Source organism: Choloepus didactylus, chromosome 7, assembly GCF_015220235.1.
Source record: "Choloepus didactylus isolate mChoDid1 chromosome 7, mChoDid1.pri, whole genome shotgun sequence".
Classification (NCBI taxonomy): domain Eukaryota; kingdom Metazoa; phylum Chordata; class Mammalia; order Pilosa; family Megalonychidae; genus Choloepus; species Choloepus didactylus.
The window spans coordinates 83,567,053-83,590,626 of NC_051313.1; the positions used below are offsets into that span (position 1 = coordinate 83,567,053).

A 23,574-nucleotide genomic window follows, 5' to 3' on the forward strand; every position below is an offset into this window, starting at 1 on the left:
GCAAAAGACTTCTTGGAAGATCACTTTTACAGTATACCAACATTGACCACCTTTTACTCTTATTTTCACGGTAATAGGCTATTTTCCCTCAGTTCTCCCTCTCTTTTATATTTGAAATCTCTACCTATTTTGTAAGCTCCTACTTAATTGGACAGTTCTAACGTTCTAACCTACTCCCCTGAGGAACTGAAAAATCACGCCTTTGAGTGAGGTGCAGAGCAAGAGACGGTTCCCCGTCTGGTTCTGGCTGTAGTGCAGGTAGCTCCATCAATTGACCTTTAAATTCCAACAGCTTCAAAGGGGTTTGGAATATATGTGGTGCATGGGATGCTTTATGTAACTTGTGGAAGTCTTTATTGAAGCAGAGTGGAGGCCCCTTGAATTCTTTTTTTTTAGAGAGAAATTCTTGGCTAGCTGTTGGGCCCTGATAGTGTCTGACCATGTGATACTAGGTGGCCACAGAATCTGAGTTTCTCCTCATGAACTGCGAGTTAACTGGTCGTAGATAAGGAGTCCTTTCATTAAATGGAGGTGGCATACACAGGCCAAGGCCAGAGCCAAAGCCCAAGCAATTGTCATATAACAGGTAGTTCACACTCCTAAAATCATGTTTCTGAGCCTTAGTGTATATCTACAGCTCAGTGGTGATTCCTTGTGACAGCGACAGAGGAAAAATTTCAAAGCTAGATTACAGATGGTTTGTTTAATATGCTGATGCAGCTTCCAATGGACGGGTTTGGCATTTAGAGTCCCATTTAACAGAGGCCCTCAAGGAACTGCAGAAAAAAAAAATCCCCCCAGAGGGCAGAACTAATTTATCTTGAACACTGCCTGGAAGGATAAATGGCCTGAGCCATACATTATTTCATTGGCAGCGACTGACAGTTCAGACAAGTGGTCAGTGGCTGAGAATGTGAAGGGTTTGGAATAATTCTTTGGATTACGACCTCTCAAAATGAGCCCAAAGAATGAGAACATATGGGTCCCATTAAATGTTTAAGAAAATGCTCTCATAACAGAAGGGCTCTTAATCAGAACAAGATGACTGTATTAGTTGTCTATTGCTGCATAACAAATTATACCAAAATGTAATGGCTTAAAACAATGAACATTTATTATCTCACATTTTTCGTGAGTCAGGAATCCAGGAGCCTGGGTACCTTTGGCTCAAGGTCTTTCATGAAGTTACAGTCAAGCTGTCAGCTAGTATTCAGTCTTATATGAAAATGTAACAGGGGGAGGTTTTGTTCCCAAGTTCACTTATGTAATTATTAGCAGGATTTAGTTCCTCCAGGGCTTTTGAGCAGGAGGCCTTCCTCCATTTCTTGCTGTGTGGGCTTCTCCAAAGGTCAGCTCAAAACAGCAGATGTCTTTCCACAGAATGAACAGATGAGAGAGCAAGAGAACAGCATACAAAATGGAAGCCAGTCTTTTTGTATTCTAATCTTTTAAGTGACATCCAATTTCTTTTGCTCTATTGTGTTCATTAGAAGCAAGTCAGCAAGTCCAGTCCACATTTAAAGAGACATTACACAGGAGTATGAGTTCCAGAGTGTGGGGATCATTCAAGGCTCATCTTTATTTATATGGCCTGGTTGACTATAATGGACTTCTACCATCATGAAGGAGGTAGCAATTTGTTCTCATAGGAATAGAAATTATTTTGGATTTGGATTGCTTTCCATTACTTATGCTTCTCTTACATACTTCATCTGTGGACTTACTGAATACCTTTTATTCCATATACCTTACACAGCATCTCACACAGCATTTTTTTTTTTTAAATCACAGAACTCACTTTTCCTGTGAAAGATGTAAAGCAGTAGATTGATGCCTGTGGCATTCATCAGTCTTTCATGTACTCCATCATCCAGAAGCAACTGGTCTTACAGAATGATGGACAGACTATTGAAAGTGTAGTTTTGGAACCAGGTGAGAAAATAGTTTGGGATGCTGTCCTATGGGTGTTGGCATATGCTATGTGAGCTAACTACTGTGAAATTTCTTGTTGCTACAATAATAAGGTTCAAAGAGTAGAAGAAGGATTGATGTCTCACTATTACATCTGACACACTGTCAAAAATCTTTTGCTCCACTGGGAGAGAGACAACCTGCCCTGAGCATAGGCTCTGAGCATTCCGGCTGATCATTGCTGAGTGTGCCAGACGGCAAGTCTTGTCCATCTCCTCCTGATACTGAGAAGTCTCTGTAGTGTGTCAGATAGGCAACTAAGTAGGTCAAGACAACCACAGCATGACTGTTTGTGCTGATTTGAAGCTGTTTTGTGCCTCAGAAAAGGTCATGTTCTTTTAATCCATTCCTGGGGGTGTGGACCTGTTATAGGTGGGAACTGTTGGTTAAGTAGTTTCAATTGAGATGTGACCCACCAAATTCAAGGTGGGTTTCTTATTCCTTTACTGGAGACCTTTATGAGAGAATAAAGGTCAGAAGAAGCTGAGAGAGCTCAGAGAGAAACACCCAGAGAAGTTTGGAAAGAGTTTACAGAAAAAGCCTCCAGAGAAAATGAGAGAGAAAAGCCCTGGAGATGTAGAGAGAGGACCCACAGAAGCTCAGAGAAGAGTCTACTGGGACAGGAGCTGAAAGCAATGAAACCCAGGAGTGAAGGACCAACAGATGCCAGGCACAGAGATGTCCCAGATACCAGTAGCCTTTCTTCAGAGTCCAGGTATCATCTTCTTGATGCCTTAATTTTCATGGCCTAAGAACTATAAATTGTAAATTAATAAATCCCTATCATAAAAGCCAACCCATTTCTGGTATATTGCATTCCGGCAGCTTTAGGGAACCAAAACACCATTCAACTGCCGCTCCCTTGGGAAGAGGGACTGGCTTGTTTGCTGCTTGCTCAAAAACTGCTGATTCCTTCACCCTAGGTTCTTCTGTAAGGCAACCCATTGTGAGTAAAGGTGTCATCTAATCCTCTGCATCGCATTATCAGAATTAGGATTCTAAGAACTGATGCAAATATGCTGACACACTAGCTACCATTTTTGTTGCAGTAGTCTTTCAGTGAACCTAGAATCTCCCGTCAGTTTTCATGAAACTGTAGCAAGCTGTGGCAACCCCTGGCCTGGACAAAGCAGGCCGGCGGACCAGCAGTCTCTGTGACCTAGGCAGCTAATGTTTAACCTCTCATCTTTGTAAGCCAGTCAAGAGAAAAAGGGTAAATTGTAACTTTAAATGGAAAGTAAGCAGGTGAGAAACTCTTGGTCTCTCAAAAGAGCAAGAATGTTAATTTAGTCTATCTGCTTCCTAGCCCCCAAGTGTTATCACTCTTGCGGTTATTTACAAAGCCCCATCCTATAATTCTTTCCTTCCTGCACCACCCCCATGTCACAGGATGCTTTCCGGCCCTTAGGAATGTCTTTGTCTTAAACCCTTATAACTGGCTTGCTGTCCTCTTTCAATTGCGCAGCCAGCTTTCCTGCGAAAGTGGTACCCGTGGTGAGAAAAAAGCCATTTGATTTCTGCCTCCCTGTGAGTAAGCCCCAATTAAAGTTCATGTTTCAGAAGGGCATCTTCTGTGGTCTTTTGACTGCCAAAGCCCCTCGGGCTGTGACACAAGCCAACTAGTTGGAAGTAGAACTTGCAAGTAGGATAAAATCTCAGACCCTCCACAGATCTTGCCCTCCATCTCCATGATTTCATGTGCTTTTGATGGAACAATTTTTGATTCCAGGGGAATTTTTTCATAGGGATACGTTTTCCCAAAACTGGATGCTGAGACTGCCACCTGGCCATTTTCAGCTCATTCCCTTAAGTAAGGATGTTAACAAGCATGATTATGTTTCTTGCTGGAGCTATTGACCCTGACCACCATGGGGTAAAAGGAGAGTAAAGAGTGCATGACTAAACTCAGGGGATTTCATGGAATATCTCCTCCTCTAGCCTGACTCAACCCTAAGACCAAAGAACACGCCAGGCAAAAAGTTACCCATGAGTTTTAATTAGGGACTTACAGGAGGATTTTCCCAGTGGTGGCCGGTCAGGAAATGGAAGTCAATGATCCATGCAAACAAGAGGAAAAGGAGTACCTTACATAGTTCAGCAGAGCCTTGCTAGATTTGGTTAAAAAAAAAAAAAGTTTATTTCAGCAGAGCCTTGCAAGATTGGTTTCAAAGAAACCTCAGCTGAGTCTTGTGAAAGTTGATTGCCAACAGTGATTAGGCTCAATGACCTTCAGTGTCTGTGCTCTGGTCACACAGGCCACTGCGTGCTCAAGGCTTCACCCTTTTCCTTAAGGGAGGGGGGGTTCTGACCTCTGGGCTGCCACACCTCCTCACAATACCATGTTAAATTGTAAGAATTAAGAAGACTATTACAACTATATATAGGCAAGACATCCAAGCACCAGATCCTCCAGATCCTGTGGTCACCGATTAGGTAAAATCGCATCAGCTGAGTTGCTGTCTGACATCAAAAGAAACAGGGAATGGTGGCAGGGTGAGAAGTCATGAGCCATCTAGCCTCATGACCACTGGTAGAATTGAGGGCTGTATTTTCCACAGGTGATTCATATTAGACAAGTTTGGGCATAAAAACATGTTGTTACCGACACCCTATTCTGGATATTGACCCAGTTGGTCTGGAATGGGGCCCTGGAATCTTTTTTCACAAGTAGCCCAGGTGATACTCACCATGGATGTTTGCAAAGCACTGCTTTTGCTATATTTCCTACCTCATTGGTCATGTATGTTTATATATTTAATTTACCTTTTCTTTCCAATATTATACCACAACTTCATATGGTGATGGTGGTACAGGTTGCAAACTATTGAGAAAAGAAGATTAGGGAACCAGAGGATAAACGGACATCCTAGACTTGAAACTGGATGAGGGAAAGTTGTATTAAGTTAGGATGTATTTATTCTTAGATGAATATGTGCTTCCTTTTATTATACAGGGAACTATTTTTAAATGTATATAAACATTTTTAATTTGCTTAAACATTCAGATTTTATTGCTTTAGAACATTTAAAAAAATTATTCGGGTAACATGTATACACCATGAAGTTTCCCATTTTAACCACTTTCAAGTATACAATTCATTGGTATTAATTACATTCACAATGTTGTGCTTCCATCACCACCATCCATTGCCAAAACTTCTGTTTTTCCATCATTCCAAACAGAAACTATGTATCCATTAAACACTATCTTCCCCATTCCCCACTTCCTGGTAACTGGTAATCTACTTTCTGTCTATGAATTTGCATATTCTAGTAATTTCTTAGGAGATCATATAATATATGCCCTTTTGTGTCTGGCTTGTTTCACTCAACATGATGCCTTCAAGGTTCATCCATGTCGTAACTTTTATCAGAACTTCAATTTATTTTTATGGCTGAATAACATTCTATTGTATGTATATTCTGCATTTTGTTTACCAATTCATCCATTGATGGACACTTGGGTTGCTTAGGAGGAAGCATTTTAGATCTGTAAATATCTAGATGTTGGAAAGCCAAAGAGATGGACTAAATGGTAGACCTCTGAAATGTTTTTATAACTGCCTATCAGTCATCAAACATATTTCATAAGTTTGGTGAATCTTATTAGGAGAAATGGTCCCACCTCCCACTGTGGAAAGTGAAAAGGTCATATATTCTTGCTGTTTCTGATGCCTGTATAGTGTGAGTGCTGCATAAGACTAAATTTGGTCAGTTGGACATTCCCACCAGTCTTTGAATCTGGAGTGAGTGATATAAATAAGCAAGAGTGTTTGGAATCCAGTTTCCAGAGGCATCACTGTCAGCAGAATTATAATCAAATTTCCCATTCTTGAGGTTGACTTTGGCTGTGATCTTGGTCACCTAGCTTCCTTTGATTTCTATCTGTATTCCAAACCTGGTTCTCAAGTCTTTCCACCAATTCTGTGAACTACCTGATATTCTTCCAATAAAGTCTTTTTCTGCTTATGTTTGTTTGCAGCCAAGACCCTTACTGGTGTATATTTCAATGACATTCATTGTGGTAGACTGAATTGTGTACCCCAATAAAGACAGGTTCTTAATCTTAACTGGCATTTCTTTTGGGTGTGAACTCATTTGTGAATAGGATCTTTTGAGATCCTAGTGAGGTGTAGCCAACTGAATGAGGGCAGGCCTTAATCTGTATAAACGGAAGTCTTATTAACAGAGCAAATTCAAATGTAGCCAGAGGAGCCAGGAGACAGAAGGTTGAAGAGAAACCCACAGGAGGAGATCAAGGACACAGCCACATGACAAGAGACAGAGATACAAACCAAGGAGTCCCAAGGATTGTGGCAAGATAGCACCAAAATGCTACAGACTTTGGAGAGAAAGCATGCCCTTGTTGCACCTTGATTTTAGATTTCTGGCCCCTGAAACCGTGAGCCAATACATTCTTGTTGTTAAAGCCACTCTACAGCCTGGCAAACTAAGACATTCATTCTCTAAGAATCAGTTATACTGTTTCAAATAATCATTTCTCCGCCCACCCCATCAGAATTTGGAGGTGAACACTGTATGATGGTTTCTCTGGTAAACCAGCAGTTAAATCTGCTAGATTTTAAACCATGATCACTGATGTACTTAAAAAAATTTTTTTTTAAATTTATTTTTACTAATGTACTTTTAAGACCATATTAAAACAATCAACCAACTATAATCATAAGGGCAAATTACCCTAAAATACTATTTATATTATTATGAGTAAGAATGAGTCCTCTGCCAAATCTGGAAGATTACCCAAACTTAGAATAAGCATGATATTTCAAACCCTGAACCCAGGTATGTGAAGAGAAAAATGTGTGTGGCAAAAACACATGGTAGATAATACATATAATTACATTTTCTCATTAAAATGCACCTGGTGTATAATTGCTTAGTTGATTAATAGAACTTTTGAGTACTTTTAGAAAAGTAAAGAATTACCGAGAGCAATCAGTGAAGTAACCTTTTGACTACCTGAAGTATGCAAAAGATGCAAGTAATAAAAATACATACGATGTACACAATCATGCTTTTTTTTAGTTAATTGACATAATATATCCAAATTATAAATTAAATTATATACCCCAAGTGTTCTGAAAATAAGCAAAGGATTGCAAGTGTTTTAGCTGCTCCTCCAGATAGTCATTTGTTCATTTATTAACACGAGAGGCAACAACACAATGCTAAAAATAAACATGCATCAATTATACAATACATACATACAAAAGTCTTCTGTCCATCACAATTGGTGAATGCAAACAGAACCTTCTATATATACCCTTAATGCATTATTATTCTCACAACTAAAACAGGAAAATAGTGAATTTAATGCTATGCAGCACCTTTAGTAAAGTCAAAACTTAACATCTCCATATATCAAAAACATTTGCTTCTATATCACCAAACATGTATAGCTAATTATTTTATTCCACTTTCAACATGAATTATTTTATTTACATTACTTTTTCAATAAATTTTAACAGTATTTAAAAATTATCTAAATTCATAAAACTATTTCAGAAATTTCAACATTTAATTATATGTACATACAAGGAAGTCTATGAAAACAGTTGAAGAAATGTAGTCAGAAAGGTCAAGCAACATTACCAAATTTAGCAAAATGCCAACCAAGTCGAGGCAGAGGGCATTCAACATTCAAAAATCTTTATATGCTGCTAATGTGAACATGAAAAGTTCCAGTAATAAAAGTCAACGTGAAAATTAATGTTGAAACCACCAGTAGAAAATATATTTTAAAAGGCATGACATATGACATGTTTAATAGCAACAATAGTAATGTCTTAATAGAAAAATTTTATAACATTGTCATATATGAACTACCTGGTTTGATCATATGGTAAAGATATGTATACATATATATAGGGCTACAGAAGTTGGTTTCAAAAAATATAATTTAGCAGCCATAATTTTATTTCCAGTTAAAACATAGTAAAATGCTAAAAGTAAAATTTATAATTAACTAAATAGTACCCCAATATTAGAAAATTTAAAATCCCATGCTATTCTAGCAATAATGTCCTCTAATAAGATGGAGTCTGATATAAGGATTGTGGAAAGCCAATAATAAACATTCAGATGTACACATGGGCTTAAAGTTTCACTGAAATACTTAGGTAGTAAAATATATGAAAAAGTAATAGAAAAGTAAAAAGGCAAAATTAAAAAAAATATTGCACAGCCACATTACCTAGAAAGTAAAGTTGATGTTTATATCATGGATGATATAAATTACCTTCCATATATAAAAAGGTATAAATATTTCTTAGAACTTAGCATCTATAGTTTAGTATCATACATTATTTGAATCACTATTGAATGAGGTAATTGTCAAGTCTCTAACAACACTTTTATCCTATTGGAAATATTTGAGGGCAGCAACCAGAAAAAATTTCTCTAAAAATATTTCAGAATCAAGAACAGCTATATGTGCAGCTCTCCCAATCAGTGAGTCAGCTGTATTGGGCAGTGCATTGATGACATTGTATCGAACCAAATTACAATCCTTGCTTTGCAGAACTGGGCGAAGTAAGTTATGGATCATTTCTGAATAGATCTGTCCTATGAAACAAACAGAAAAAAGAGAAATTAGCTCACATGAGTAAATGAAAAAAAATTCTAAGCTCATTTTTACTTAATTTATAAGATTAGTTACATTATTTCCATTTAGAGCAGAAAATGTCTTTTATCAAAGTTGTATTTTCCTTTGACTTTCATTTTTAAGACTTGGAAAATATTTTTATGGAAAATATAAGTAATCACATTATTTATTTACCCACCAAGTAAAAATAACAATTTTATTATACATTACTTCTGTCTATTTGATATTTTTAATCCAAAGCAAAGCAATGGACAAAGCAAAGAATATTCAACATTAAGTCTCTTGTAACTGTTAAACTACTATGAAAATAATAAATTGGCCATGGTGAGACATTTTGATAAGGCAAAATTAAAAACTTTAGTTTAGAGTAAGTACTTTAGAAACGTTTCCATAGCAGTCAACATTTCCAGATCACTTTGAGAAGGAAGAAGAGCAACTTCCTACAGTTAGAAAAACCATGTGAGTTTGGCTCAAGGAATAAATAGGACTCTAGGTTTATCCAATGCTTGGTTCTGCTTTTAAATTCAAAGTTGCATTCCTCTCTCCCTCTTTTTGGTTAATTCTTAAAATCGATTTAATGATGTCATACTAAGGTTAAAAGATAAAAATATCCAAACATAAACTCAGAAACTGCTTTAAAAGGGGCAAAACATTGTGTGCTAACAAATATCCATAGAATCTGTGACTTTTAGCTAGGGAGGTAGATGTTAAATTTCATAGGAAAGCTAAGATGCAGCCCTGAGGAATATCAAGAAGGGACTAATATAAAGAATTACAATTAGAGAAAGAAGAGAGAAATGTTTGAGAGAAAGATTAGTATCACATAGATCCACGAAAACATTTTACTTCCATCTCCCCTTGAGTTTCACTGGTTCCATATTACTTTTAAAATACATTTTACAGGAAGAAGTCCAAATATATCTTCATCAGATGCCCCTGTCCCCCAGTGGTTCAGACTGTACTACAAAGGACATTTAACTAGTTTTAGCTACCCAACTGAAAGTTAAACCTTTTCTGAATTTTTCCCTTATGTGGACTCAAGCCTTTGCTAGAACAGAAGTAAAAAAAAAAAAAGGTTATTCTGATGTCACAAGTGCTCAGTAAATATTTGTTAAATGAATAGAGTACTATGTGCCAGGCTAGGCAGTGCCTATACAAATGTACACGGGGGATTCCCTACCTAAAGGAGCTGCTCCCTGTTACGATCTGGAAAAAGCAAAGGTTCAAGAGTCTGTTTAAAACCAGCCTCATTCCAAAAAAGGAGCCAAAGCAGTGCTGGGAGGGAGGGGACCCAAGTTCTTGTCCTAAGCCTTCAGTTAACTAGTAGTGATTTTGGATAAGCCATTTAGCATCTCTGGGCCTGCCTCAGGTATAAAATGAGCAAACAAGACATGACTCTACTCTGGTTACAAATATCTAGAATTTAAATTTATTTTGTTACACAAATAGCAAAAGAATAAACAAATAAAATTATCATCGCTCACTACCAGTAAAGAGAAGCAAGTCTGACTACAAGTGAGGTACGGAACATGCGGCATGACCACTACATGATCACCAATCCCAATAACCCTGAAGAAATCAAAGTACTTTTGAGGTAGCAAAATGTAGAAGCATTTGTAATTAGATGAAAGAACCCTTTCATAAGAATAATTACTGTTTCGTTGTTAAAGACCTCTGACATGACAGGAGAGAAAGAAAAATGCAGGAAGGATAAGTGTTAATATCAGTGGTTAGAAAAGAATATAAAAAGGAAAAAGAAGGGTGAAAGAAAGGAGAGAGAAAAGGACTGTAAGAAAAATTGGGGGAAAAGCTCATGTGTAGATATAACATTTTGAAATACTTCTAATTTACACTGTTACCTGATTGTTTGTCCTTTAAAGCTGTTTTACACATCTCAATGCGGGCAGAGTGATAAGGAACATAGCGATCCTGCAGCGATCCCACTAGCACGACATTTTTGAAGTAATGAAGCCCTGTGAAAGGAAAATACAGAATAATAATGCAATAATTAACTAGATTTAATACTTACCATTATATTACATTATCAAATTGGAAAAAATAAATTTATTTCCTCAGCAATACTAATTTTATGAGTTTTTAAAATACCTGATGAAACCTTTCTCCAAATTTTTATATATTCCCTAAAAAAAGCAGCTTCACTGCATGTGGTCTATGTGCTGATATGACAAATGTATGCATTAAGGGAAAGCAAGGATTGTAGTGTGGTGGTGTGAGGGTGGGAGAGAAACTAGTTGTGATGGACTAAGGTTCTTAAGGAAGCATTTCATGAAATTCTTACTTTCCAAATGGTGTACCTCAATATTTAGGAATATTTCCCAAACAAAATTACACCCTACCAAAAAAACAAACAAAACACAAAGCATCCTATACAAAATCACTGAGAGCTTCTTTTTACTATTTCATTTGACTTTTGTCTAATATTATTTATATTTATATATTACTTACATATATATTTTTATTTGAGGAAGATGCCAGAAGGACATTTGCTTTCATTTTTCAGTCATAGCAATACTAGGTGCTGTGATCCATCTACACATTTGCTAGAATCCTCTTAATGCCTTTTTTTTTTTTTTGTAAACCAGCTTAATTTAGGACTTATGACCTTGAAGTACTTTATTAAACAAAATTAGCTCACAGAAGTACTGAAACCACGTTTCTGACTTCTTTAATATTGGTAATGCTCTAAATTTGACTCAAACTAGTAAATAAACATGATGTGACTTCAGTAAGATACAGATCAATAACAGAAATGAGTTAACACTGGGGTATGTACTGTCTGGAATTTTTCTTCTGTAACATTCTAGAGTAAAATTTTGTTACTTTAGTGCCCACTGAGGCTAACTGTGGGTCCAGAAAGTAGAAGACCTTTGTAGAAGTTCCTTTTCACTCCTGGAATTTACGAATCCTAATCTAGGGAGGAGTGTGTACCCACACATAGGCAGGTGAGATGGGGAACTGGCTCAGGTCCTAATTTTCAAGGTCCTGAAGATGGACAATTGGATTATGCTTAACACATAATATCTCAATGCTCTTAAGAGAGAAGTATAGCAATTACCTTGGAAACAATTTGACATAAACTTGAGGTACATTATAAAAACTGAGCTTAAAATTGTCAACAGAAATAATGGAGCTAAGCTACAAATCACATGAAGTAAAATCCTTTCCATATGAAACGCATACTCAACAATTTTACTACTTTTTGGAAAATATCATAAGGGAAATAGTAAAATTAGATCTTTTGGCAAATTTTTGTAAATTAGAAAAGTACCCTTATTTTTCAAAACAATTATTTGTAACTAAGTAGTTTTCAAGTTTAAATTATGTACAGAAACATATGTCAACTCCTTTTCTGCAGTCCACTGGTATCAATTTTAACCCATAACTATCAGCTTTCCTCCACGTTCAATCATATTCAATTCTTGTTTATAATATATATCTATATTATATATAAATGCTATATATAAATGCTTCATGTCTTCTGTATATATTATCTATGACAAATACAAGGTCACCGTCCCTTTTTTCTCAATGGGAAGATACACTACTTATATTTGGTGGTGATTTGATATAAACTTCTAGGGCTATAAATCAAATAATCAAATGTCTATAACGAATTAATTCAACTGCACCTACATATTTGAAATCATATTTTATAAAACTATTAACATTTCTTGGAACAGTGTACCATACCATATGTGGCAGCCTGTGCCAGTTTGAATGTATTATGTCCCCCAAATGCCATTATCTTTGATGTAATCTTGTGTGGGCAGACCTATCAGTGTTAATTAGATTGAAATTCTTTGAGTGTCTCCATGGAGATGTGCCCCACCCAGCTGTGGGTGATGACTCTGATTGGATAATTTCCATGGAGGTGTTGGCCCGCCCACTGGGTGGGTCTGAATTAAACTACTTGTGCATTATATAAGATCAGACAAAAGGAGCAAGCTGTTATAGCCAAGAGGGACACTTTGAAGAAAGCACAGGAGCTGTAGGTGAGAGACAGTTTGAAGATGGCCATTGAAGGCAGACTCTTGCTCTGGAGAAGCTAAGAGAGGACAAATACCCAAGTGCAACTAAGAATGACATTTTTGAGGAACTGCAGCCTAGAGAGGAACGTCCTGGGAGAAAGCCATTTTGAACCCAGAACTTTGGAGCAGATGCCAGCCACGTGCCTTCCCAGCTAATAGAGGTTTTCCAGATACCATTGGCCATCCTCCAGTGAAGGTACCCAATTACTGATGTGTTACCTTGGACACTTTATGGCCTTAAGACTGTAACTGTGTAACCAAATAAACCCCCTTTTATAAAAGCCAATCCATCTCTGGTGTTTTGCATTCCAGCAGCGTTAGCAAACTAGAACACAGCCTTTCTCAGAAACATTCATTTTTGTACTTTCCTAATTGACTATTTTTCTTCAAACCAGCAGTTCCTTCTATTCCCTCTTCACTCTTGGCGTATGATCTTGCTTCCTATTTCCCTAACAACGCAGAAGAATCAGAAGAGAACTTCCGCATACTCTCATGTTGACACATACCAACCTACCATATCTGTACCTTCATGTTCTGCCTTCCCTCCTGCTTCTACTTTTGAACTAACTTTCAGGCTCCCATCTAAGGCCAACCCTTTCATTGGTACACCAGGTCCCAATTCCTCCTGTGTATTTAGAGATGGCTCTAGTAGTTGTCCCCTCTCTCTCCTGAATCATTATTTTTCATTTTTGTATGGATCATTCTTATCAGTACACAAAAACACTATCATATCTCCCACCTTAAAAAAAAAATAAACAAACCTGTCCCTTGATCCTATACACCTCTGCAATGACCACCCCATTTCTTGAAAAAATCCTTCCAGAGTTCTCTTTGTGATCTGCTTTCTCTTCCTTTCCTTCCATTCTCTATTGAACTCATTTTTTAAACATTTTTTTATTGTGAAATATACCATATATAAAGAAAAGCAGTAAGTTTCAGAGTATGATTTAACACGTAGTTATAGAGCAAACTTCAAAGAATGTTATGGGTTACAGTTCCACCATTTCAGTCACTTCCTTCTAGCTGTTCTAATACCCTACAGACTAAAAAAAAAAAAAAAAAAAAGAAAATTTATATAAAGATTCAGTATTCATAATCCTTTGTTAAATCCTATCTTGTCTGTTGCTACTCCTCCCTCTCATTTGATCACTGTCTCAATCTTCAGGGATATCTGGGCAGTGACCACCATAACTTGTTCATATTGAAAACGGGTGTTGACATTATGATGAAGGGGGATGCATCTGGTTGATGTTCTTAAAGAGGCTATTGCCTCTGGGTTTTGGGACTTATTTGGCATAGGAATTTTAAGTTTCTGAGAAATAAACTTCATGAGTGAAACTTTTATAGAGTCTCCAAAAGGGAAACGGTATTCTTTAGGATTTTCGGGACTACTGTTGATTTGGGTTTGGCATACTGTGGCCAATTTGGAATACCTAGCTGGAGCTTGCATAAGAATAACCTCCAGCATAGCCTCTCGACTCGATGATTTGAAATCTCTTAGCCTCTAAAACCTTATTTTGTTACTTTTCTTTTCTCCCTATCGGTCAAGAAGGCATTTTCAATCCCTCAATGCCCAGGTCAGGCTCATTCCTGGGAGTCGTGTTCCATGTCACCAGGGAGACTCCCTTGTGAACCCACTCTTAAAAGGTTTTCTTCATTACTCTATAAATTGCTCTTTTAAGCCTTCTAATGACCTTGATGTTGCTAAGAATCTAATGACTAATTCTCAGTCCTCATCTCATTTGACCAAATTTTAAACCAATGCCATGCATCCAAAAAAGTGTTTTGTTTTATTTTTTTTTCAGGAAAATATGTCTTCTCCAAACAACTGAAAATAAAGTAACTCAGAGTTTATTGTTATCAGTGATTTAATAAGCAACTTGAATATAAGGCAGCTTCCTCTTTTTTAAGGGATAATTTTGGGAAAGAAAAAACTTGCCTTTTATTCAGACACATATGACAATTTTTCCTTTAGAGAACTCTTTTGTTTCTCTGCATTCAACTATCATTTTTATATTTTGATCCCCAAATCTGAGTTTCTGGACCAGTTCTCTTGCCAGATAACCTGACATGAAACCTTGTTCACCATTCCTAACACCAAATTCTATTTTATTGAGAATTAGTCTATCATTATTCTAGTAAAATCTTTAATTTCTAATTCCCCACATCTAATAAGTCATCAAGTTTGCTCGCTCCATCCATATGTTTACTCCTTCCCATTTCCACTGCGATGTCCCTTTCTCCTCACACCAGTATTCTGCAGTAGTCCACTTACTGGTCTCACTACTTCTAATTTCTCTCCTAAAAACCTCAGCGTTTATGCTTCTCTTATATGAAGTTTTATTTTGATTTTTTTTCAGAAGAGTTTTAAATTTATTTACTGTAACAACTTAAAAAATTTCATTATCAACTTCTGGAAAATTTCATGTCTATTTTAAAATTTAAGTCATACCATATTTCTAGGATGGATCAAAACACTGACCATAACTTTGATTTGTCCCAAAAAGTATCAGATTAAGTTTTAAAGCATAAAATAAAATGTATGTTTCCTTAAAAACAATCAATATTAGCTCCCAAATATTTACAGGATAAGGTCCATTCAATATAGTTAAGCAACCTCTAACTTCAGTATCTGGTCCTAACTTTTGGTGGTAACCAGGAGCTTAGCCAAGCAAGATAAAACCAGGTGGGGAAGAAGACATACTGGACTGGGAATAAGGAGACTGATTAATTTAGGTTTAAAAAGCACCCCCCAGAGAATACCAGCATATTTCAGAGCAGTATGGAAACTAATGTTAATGAATACAAACAAATCATCAACAGGTTAAAGGAGAACTTCCTACTTGGTGTGTAGAATTATGGGTGGGTCCAGAAATTGATTCCCTTAGCACTCTCAGGTAATTGGCAGGGCTGGGAGCTAGAGTCCCCAGGTAGACCCCTCTGCTGGGGAGCAACATGGTTGGTTTGTTGGTTTTCCCCACAGTGGTTTATCCCATTGTGCTTTAGAATGTAATTATTTGCTATGTGTGCTCTGACTTGAAAAGGTCAGAAAAGATATTGTTAAACCATATTTAGTGCTTGGTATTTTAAGAAAGAAATGTAAAATACTTGCTAATTTCTCTCCAAATAATGAAACATAAAAACATATTGGTGCTTAGTGTCTGAAACACAGTAGGCTCTTAAATATATATTGATTGTTTAATGGGTTATGCTTTCCATAATTCTGTAAGTGGCTACTAGGAGTGTCTATTTCTCAAGAGTTTTGGATAGGTGATGTGTACACATACGCACCTTAATCTTTTAAGTACTACATAGTATTTCATGGTTAAATTTTTGTATATCCCTTCTATTTCTGTACTTTAAAATGCATTTGAATTTAGTAATTATAATTTCTTTTAATAAAAATTTTTCAACAAAAATGTATCAGTACTAATATTGTGCTTTTGCATGGAAGGTTTGCTTTTTTAATCAGTCAACAACTAAGTTAGTTAAAAAGAATATAACCCTTTTTCAATCACAAGAGTTTTAATAATTTCTCTTTTGGTTTCAATTTCTTGTCTAGCAATCCTGGCTAGAAAGATCAGAAACTCGGAGTGTAGCATGGTAGGCCCTGACTTGCCATGCTGGTAGGAATTACTGAAATGTATCATCTGAGTTGAAGCCCAGCTAATAAAAATGTCTGAAGCCTTTTATTTTCAGAGTTTTACATTCTAGGTTCATCTCCTCTGGATCTACATTGATTTTGCCTGCTGAAAGATTACCTGGTTTACTGGCCTGTGGATTCATACTTCACTCAGCCCCTTAACTGGCTTATTCTTTGTTCAGAAGTCACCTCAGACTTGGGAAAGTAACAGGATTTCCCCAGGTATAGAATGATGGTTTAACTAGAAAATTTCTAAGTATTTTAGTTAGCTTTCAAAGTTACCAAGAAAAAGATTAAATCTTCAAAATTTCTCTGAACTATAAGATGAAATGTATGAACACAGTAATGGTAATTTTTATCTTAGTTTTCCTGATAATTCATTTTTTTCTGAAAATTTTAAGGTGTTTTAAAGCAATTCATATTGAATCATTTTATATTTTGTCTCTGGGCACTGGCTAAAGCAGTGGTTAACTAGGACTGATTTTGTACCCCAAGGGACATTTTTGACTTGGGGGCGGGGAATTGTGCTGTCATCTAGTAGGTAGAGGTCAAGGATGCTGCTATGCATCCCACAACATAGAGGACAGCCCTGGACAACAAAGGATTATCCAGCCCAAAATGTTAATAATGGTAGGTTAAGAAACCTGGGCTAAAGTCGGTACCTTTTAAACTGACATATTCTCAACAAAATTAAATTATTCTTATTTTTAGTCACTTATTTTAAATACATTTGAAAGAAGTTGCTTCCTAAAATGTTAGCTGATGCTGATTCATTCTCATACTTTCAGAAACAAAATACAAATGTTATTTACAAATTAAAAGTGGTGTTATTACACACCTCTGTATTCTGCTAGAAAAGATTATCTTGTGCCACAGTAGCACAGCAGGAGACTTCTTTAATCATTATGCTTTATTCATCAGAATTCAACAGCTGGTAAAGAGATTCTAAGATGTTTTTAGGAAGATCTTAAAATAAGGCTCTTTTGCTTTTGAAATTCCAACAATGAATAGATTCCTATGTGGCTATTTTTGATCCCTCATTAAGGAATGCAAGAGTGTCCATGATCCCTCTTCTCTTCTCTAGTAATGTAATCTTGACTACTTCACACTAGTGTCATCTAATCTATATGTAACATACATTTTGCTTTCCACATCTCTAGTTCCTTCATCTTCTTTCTTTCCCTTGATGTTCAAAGCTGAGTTGCTAGAATGCCATAACTACACAAAAAGAGCAATTTCAAACCTAATAAATTATTTTTAGAAAAACAGAGAATTTCTTAATTACTTTAGAATTTATACAAATTTTAGTTTTTGAAATATTTTCATTTTAAAATAATGAATAGCTTTCAATTAATGAAAGCATAACTAATAATATATTAAAGAGAAAAAGACTGTTTCAAAAGGAAGACCCACTGAGGAGGCTTTGCTTAAATAAAAAGAAAAGGGAGTGGGAAAGTAAAGGAATAGACTTTGTTTTAGAAAGGTTACTTTAGGCTTTCCAAAAGAATGGGAAAATGGCTGTTCAGAAGAAACAGAAGCAATACACAGAACAGTGAATCCAAGACTTTGTAGCTTTAGCAGAATAAAATATAAAAGAGAAATTATTACTAGGGCTTTTGATTGTTTAAAAATACCTGAGAATAGCATGCTGGTTAAGTAAATTGGTTAAATGAAATATTCATTTGTTCTATGTTTTCCTCCTATATTTACTTATTTTTCTGATGTGAACCCCATATATTTCTGTTTTGTGAACAAACTAGGAATTTGCTGGGAATGGACTACCATTTTTCACAATTCACTAGATGACAAAAAGAGAAAAAAAATACAACAAAAGAGACTTGCTCCAACCCCCGTGATAGTAGTATACTAATTTAAAAATCAGTTGATGAGTATTTGTTGATATTTAAAACTGCAATTAGAAGCTGCTTCTACAGTTTTGGAAAATACACATTAATGGTTTATCACAACATGGTTTGAACCCCTTATGAACCCCAAGCAAGTTATTCAACTTCTCTGTGCTTCATTGTCCTCACCTGTGAAATGGGGGAAATAGGTGTTAAATGAGCTAATATGTACAATGTGCTTAATGGTGCCTGGTGTATGGTAAATGCTGAATGCGTTAGCTATTATTTTTCCTATATTTCAGTATTAACTAATACATTATTATGATTATTAGGAAAGAGTACTCTTTCATGCTATTTTCCAATATGACTATTAATTCATGTCAGTTATATATTAATAAATTCATTTATGGGTACAAGAAAACTTAAAACATACAAATAATTTTAATAAGTCATCTAGATAATTTTTTTATATCTAGTAATATTGAAGTTTACTGAGCTGATTCCTAAGAGTTCTGTTTTTAAAAAAATTATCTAAAGTAGACATATATTGTTAATGTGAAGGCCAATTTCTATAATCTATAATATTATTTTAGTTCAGGCACCTCTTCATTTAGAGTTATTACTACCATCTAACATTTACTGAGTTTTGTGGTATAACAGAATGCTAACTGCTTTACATACATTATCTCATTTAATCCAATTTTAATAATAATGTGAGTTAGATACCATTATTCCCACTTTACAAATGAGGAAACTGAAGCTTATTTAGATTAAGAAACTTGCTTAAGGCCATATATCTAGTCAGCGTTTGAGCTAGAACATGTTGTGTGACTTAAAACCCTGTCTCTTAATCAGTGTTAGGCTGGTACAACTAGAGGGAAAGCAAGTCTTGAATGCATTTTAAGGCAAATAATAAATTCATAACTTGAAAGCAAAAGATTAAAATTAATCTTTAAGAAAAAACTCAAGTGGAAAAGGCTCTATTCACCTCTATTAATAATTATAAACTTAATAATGAAAATATCTATGCAGATGTGTGGAGGCCATGATTACAGAATTTGGACAGTAAAATTTTACAGTTAAACTTTGCTCAGTATCTTGATTTTATGTTGCTATTATTAGTATTGCTATGATTTCCAAATACGTTTTGTTTGTTTTTTTTAGATGTAGAAAAGATCTTACATCTTAAGAATTCTAAGAGACAGTTTATTCTCTTGTTCATATCACAGAAGTCTTTTTAATTGTGTTAGATTAAGTAAAGTCACAGAATTTTCAGTGTTGGAGGAATCTGGAAGGGAACTAATCTTAGCCGTCACAGAAAGTTTCTAGTTCATTTGATCATAGTATTGTCAGTAGTTGGCTGGCCTAGTTAGAGCTGATGATGTTAGGGTTCTAGGTCCCATCCTGTGCGCTACTTAAATCCTGGCTGTTCAGGGATCACATTCCACACTCTCAACTGTTACACCCATGCTCTCAGTGACTTATAAAAGAGACTCAGCAAGAGAATTAAATTTATGAAACATCTATTAAATGCTTATTTTGTATGGAGGTCCTGTGTGAAAGCGAGATACTCTGTCTCCAAGGAGCCCTCCAACTAATAAAGATAAAGAAAAATAGAGCAAAACTATCATCCTAAAAACCATTTCAGTCTAGGTGTCCCAGAGCTGGTGCAATGTTACATGTTTGTACACCAGACTCCCTATAATTTCCTTATTTAGCTAAAAAGAAACAAATGCAAATCTCTAAAATTCCATTAGGAATTTGAAACATCTGTGTCCAACATTGTATGTTTCTTAACATTAGAGCAATATATATTACTTTGGCTGACAAACTAGTAAAGTTTATCCAAGGACAAAGTGGTAATAAGGCAGCTGATACTATAAAGTTCTTATCTTGGCAGTTTACTATGTGAGAAACATTTTCAGTACTCTTACTTCAATATGGGACTCATGACATTGTGTAAATGATTTATTCAAACTCTTTTAGAGTTAAAAACATGACTTCTCTGGTTGTGTGTAACTGAACATAAAATAAATCACTCTACTTAAAAATATTGTTTAAAAAAACTATTGCTAATTAAATGTTATTTTGTATAATATGATATAAATATACACACCCCAGGGAATACTTGTATCCAGTTTTGCCTTTCATACAGTTCTTAACTGGTCAGCAACAGTGATATGAACTCCACAGCTACACACAATGGTTTTAGCTGGTGTCAGTTTTTCACATGAGAACTATACTCAATATCTGATTTTGTAGAAATATCTTTTAGTTTTATGAATTGAGTACATATCTCTGTAATACCATGAGCAACTTATCATTATTAAGTTGTCTTTATAGGTTATAAAACCAAACCTATAATAGAACTTTTCTTTCACCAATTCTATTAACTGACAATACATATAATAACCATTTTCAAATCTCCTCTTCATAATAAGAACAACATTTAAGGCAGAATCCTGAAAAAGTTAAATCAGGACTCAAATGACGTAGTCTATGTTCAACTTCTAAGACTGTCCAATGTTCATATCAAATGTTCCAAGAGCAGGATGGAGGATGTGGTGATGGGAATGAAGACAAAAAACAGATTTAAAAGGTAAGGGCTTAAGTGACAAGTTCAAGTTACTTCAGATTTGGAACTACCAGTCACCAAAAATATGGGTTAGATTTATAATTTACTATAAAAGGTGTGAGTTGCTTCTGGATACTGAGAATAATATTGAAAGTATCATTCATTCATTCATCCATCCAATGGGTGTATATGGAACACCTACTATAAAGAGCTATAGTAAATAATAAATGTACATGTGGGGGTGGAAAAAAGTTGTCACAAAGATGAAACAGATGCAGAGCCTACCTTAAGGAAAGGAAGTTAAGACATATAAATGACTAACATGAGATAAACTATCACACGTATGATAGAAGAGGTTCAGATACAATGCTATAGGAGTTCAGAGATAAAATTAACAATACTGAGATAGTAAGCAAGGAAGTGGGGTCTATCAAAGATGACACTGAAGATGTTTTAAAACAAGTAATTAGGAGGATTGGAATTCATTAATGAGGTTAGTCCCAGAAACATAAGATTTGGGATATAAAGGCTTATACTGGTAGAAGAGCAAAGGGCATCAAGAAAAGCTTTTTATTGCATGTGATGCTCGAGTTTAATTTTAGACGATGAACAGAACTAGTTTTAAACATACGGGTGAACATATTTGGAGGAATAGGGGTAGAAAAAGTATAGGTAAATGCAAGAAGGCATTAAAACATTCATGACATTTTTAGAGCAGAAAGTGTATGTGTGAGAAGAGTAGGATATGAGACAAGTGAGAGGATCAGGAACCAGATTAAGAGCTTGATGCAATAAGCCACAGAATATAAATTTCATCCTGCAATCTATAAGGAACCCTGAAATATTTTCTAACAGGAGCAATACTATCTGATTTAATTCTTATAAAATCATTTCATATAATGAGGAAATGAGATTGGAGAGAAAGGGGCAGACAGAAGTCTGAGTAACCAGTTTGGAGGCTATGGCTGTAATCTAAGTAAAACTGATGAAGGCTGAACTAGGGCAGTGGCAAAGGAGAGGCAGAAAAGCCTCCATCAACTACTAAAAAGGCTGAATATTTCAGGATTTGGTAACTCAGTAGATGTGAGGAGTGAGTGAGAAATGAGCCTACAATAATTCTAAGTTGCTGGCTGGGTGGGTGGTAGTACTTATTCCTGTAGTTGTGGAAAACACTGCATTTGAGGCACCCATGAGACATCTAAGGGAAGATATTCAGTAGGCAGCTGGATATGTAAGTCTAGAGCGGGCACAGTGGATAAGCTGTATATATTTGAGGGCTACCAATGTTGAAGGTATGGATATAGGATGATGCTGTCGTAGGAAAATGTAGGGACAAAGAAGAGCAGATGACAGAGGTCAGCACAAAGAGAACAGCAAAATTTAAGGGGTAAGGAAAGAAAAGGAGCCCTTGTAGGAAGCAGGGGGAGGTTGAGAAAGAAGAAAGAAAACCAGGAAAGGCTGATGTTACAGAAATGGAGGGAGAAAGGTATTTCATGGAGGGTATTTTCAATAGTGTTAAATGCCAGTATTTTCAAATAAAAGAAGGAAAAGAGATCATTGGATCTGGTAAGCTTCAGTGGAATAGTGACAGAAATCAGATTACAGTGGGTTGGAGAGTGAAGTAATGGTGAAAAATAATTGTTTTCTCATTCAAAAGGCTCAACTATAAAGGAAAGGAGAAATAGGAGGACAACTACAGAAGTGATCAGGAGAGTTTTTATTGTTATTACTATTATTATTTAAGATAGGAGAAACTGAAGTAACTTTATATGTTAAGGGATTAGTCACGGAAGAGAGAATTTGAATACAGATGAGAAGCAATGTGTTCCAAAGCAGAAAGGGAGGTTTATTTTTGGACCAAAGATATATCTTCCATTGAACTAGAAGGGAAAGATGGGTATGCTAATATTTGTAGGTAGAAAGAAAGAAAATAGAAAAGTTCTTGCTTAATGGCCTTGGGTTTCACAGATGAAGTAGGAAGCAAGTTCATTTGTAGGAAGTGAAGATAGCAGAGGTAGTTTGAAGTCTAAGGAAAGAGGGTGAAAACTGGAAAAGCTTCTAAGGGAAATGGATAGGAGCCAATTAGATATAAGTTGATAGGGACCCCATAGATCTATACTGGTATCAGTCAGTCAGAGAGTGGAATATTGTTTGAAATTTCAGGGGTGGAGTGTAGCTATGGGCGTTGATTTAAACTGCAGTGACTTCACTGGAACTGAGAAGCTATAATACTTGCTGAATCATCCAAAGGATTAACTCATCAGATTACCAAAAATGAGTCCAGAATTAAAGGTATTAAGATCCAACAAGAAAAGAAGAGTATTTTCGCCCAAGCAAAATCGTGTACTAAATATTTGTCAATGAAAGAGGCCTCTTATCAGAGTTCTCACTGAATATGTGAGGAGTGACCAAGGGATTATATTCAAGAAGACTAGAGGGTAGCACAGCCTGGATGGTAAAAGCCTCAAAGGAAGTGTTTTATAAGACGGTGGAAGAGTAATGATTGCAACTGCAAGTGGAAAACAAGAGGAATATTTCCTCTACTCTACATGGTACTTAGTGAGAAACCGAGCTGCTTCTACAGCAGGGGTTGGCAAACTATGGATCTTGGGATTGGGCCTGTTATCTCTTTTTTGTAAATCAAATTTGACTGGAACATAGTAACACTCATTTTTAATATACTTTCTATTGCTCTTTCTGTGCTACAATGGTATCGTTGAGTTGTTACAACAGAGACTATATGGCGTACAAAGCCAAAGTATTTACTAGCTAGCTCTTTTAGAGAAAACATTTGGCAACCTCTCTGCTCTATAGTCAGATGGAGTGAGGGCTAGGGGTGGAGTGGGCAAAATCTAGATTTCATAACTG

General features: G+C 35.8%; 1 protein-coding gene across 9 annotated transcripts in view; it reads right to left on the minus strand.

The window, feature by feature from the left end:
* Positions 1 to 4,911: 4,911 nt before the first annotated feature.
* FAM135A (family with sequence similarity 135 member A) overlaps positions 4,912 to 23,574 on the minus strand; it is a 142,009-nt gene continuing 123,346 nt past the window's right edge. For 6 of the 9 annotated variants that reach the window (XM_037842417.1, XM_037842415.1, XM_037842414.1 and 3 more), the window contains 2 exons: positions 10,455 to 10,568; positions 4,912 to 8,555 (listed from right to left, as the gene is read on the minus strand). In XM_037842417.1, the coding sequence (XP_037698345.1) occupies positions 8,350 to 8,555; positions 10,455 to 10,568 (320 nt within the window). In that variant the 3' untranslated portion in view covers positions 4,912 to 8,349. The remainder of the gene's footprint in view (positions 8,556 to 10,454; positions 10,569 to 23,574) is intronic. The other 3 variants (XM_037842419.1, XM_037842416.1, XM_037842418.1) reach the window with 1 other exon arrangement.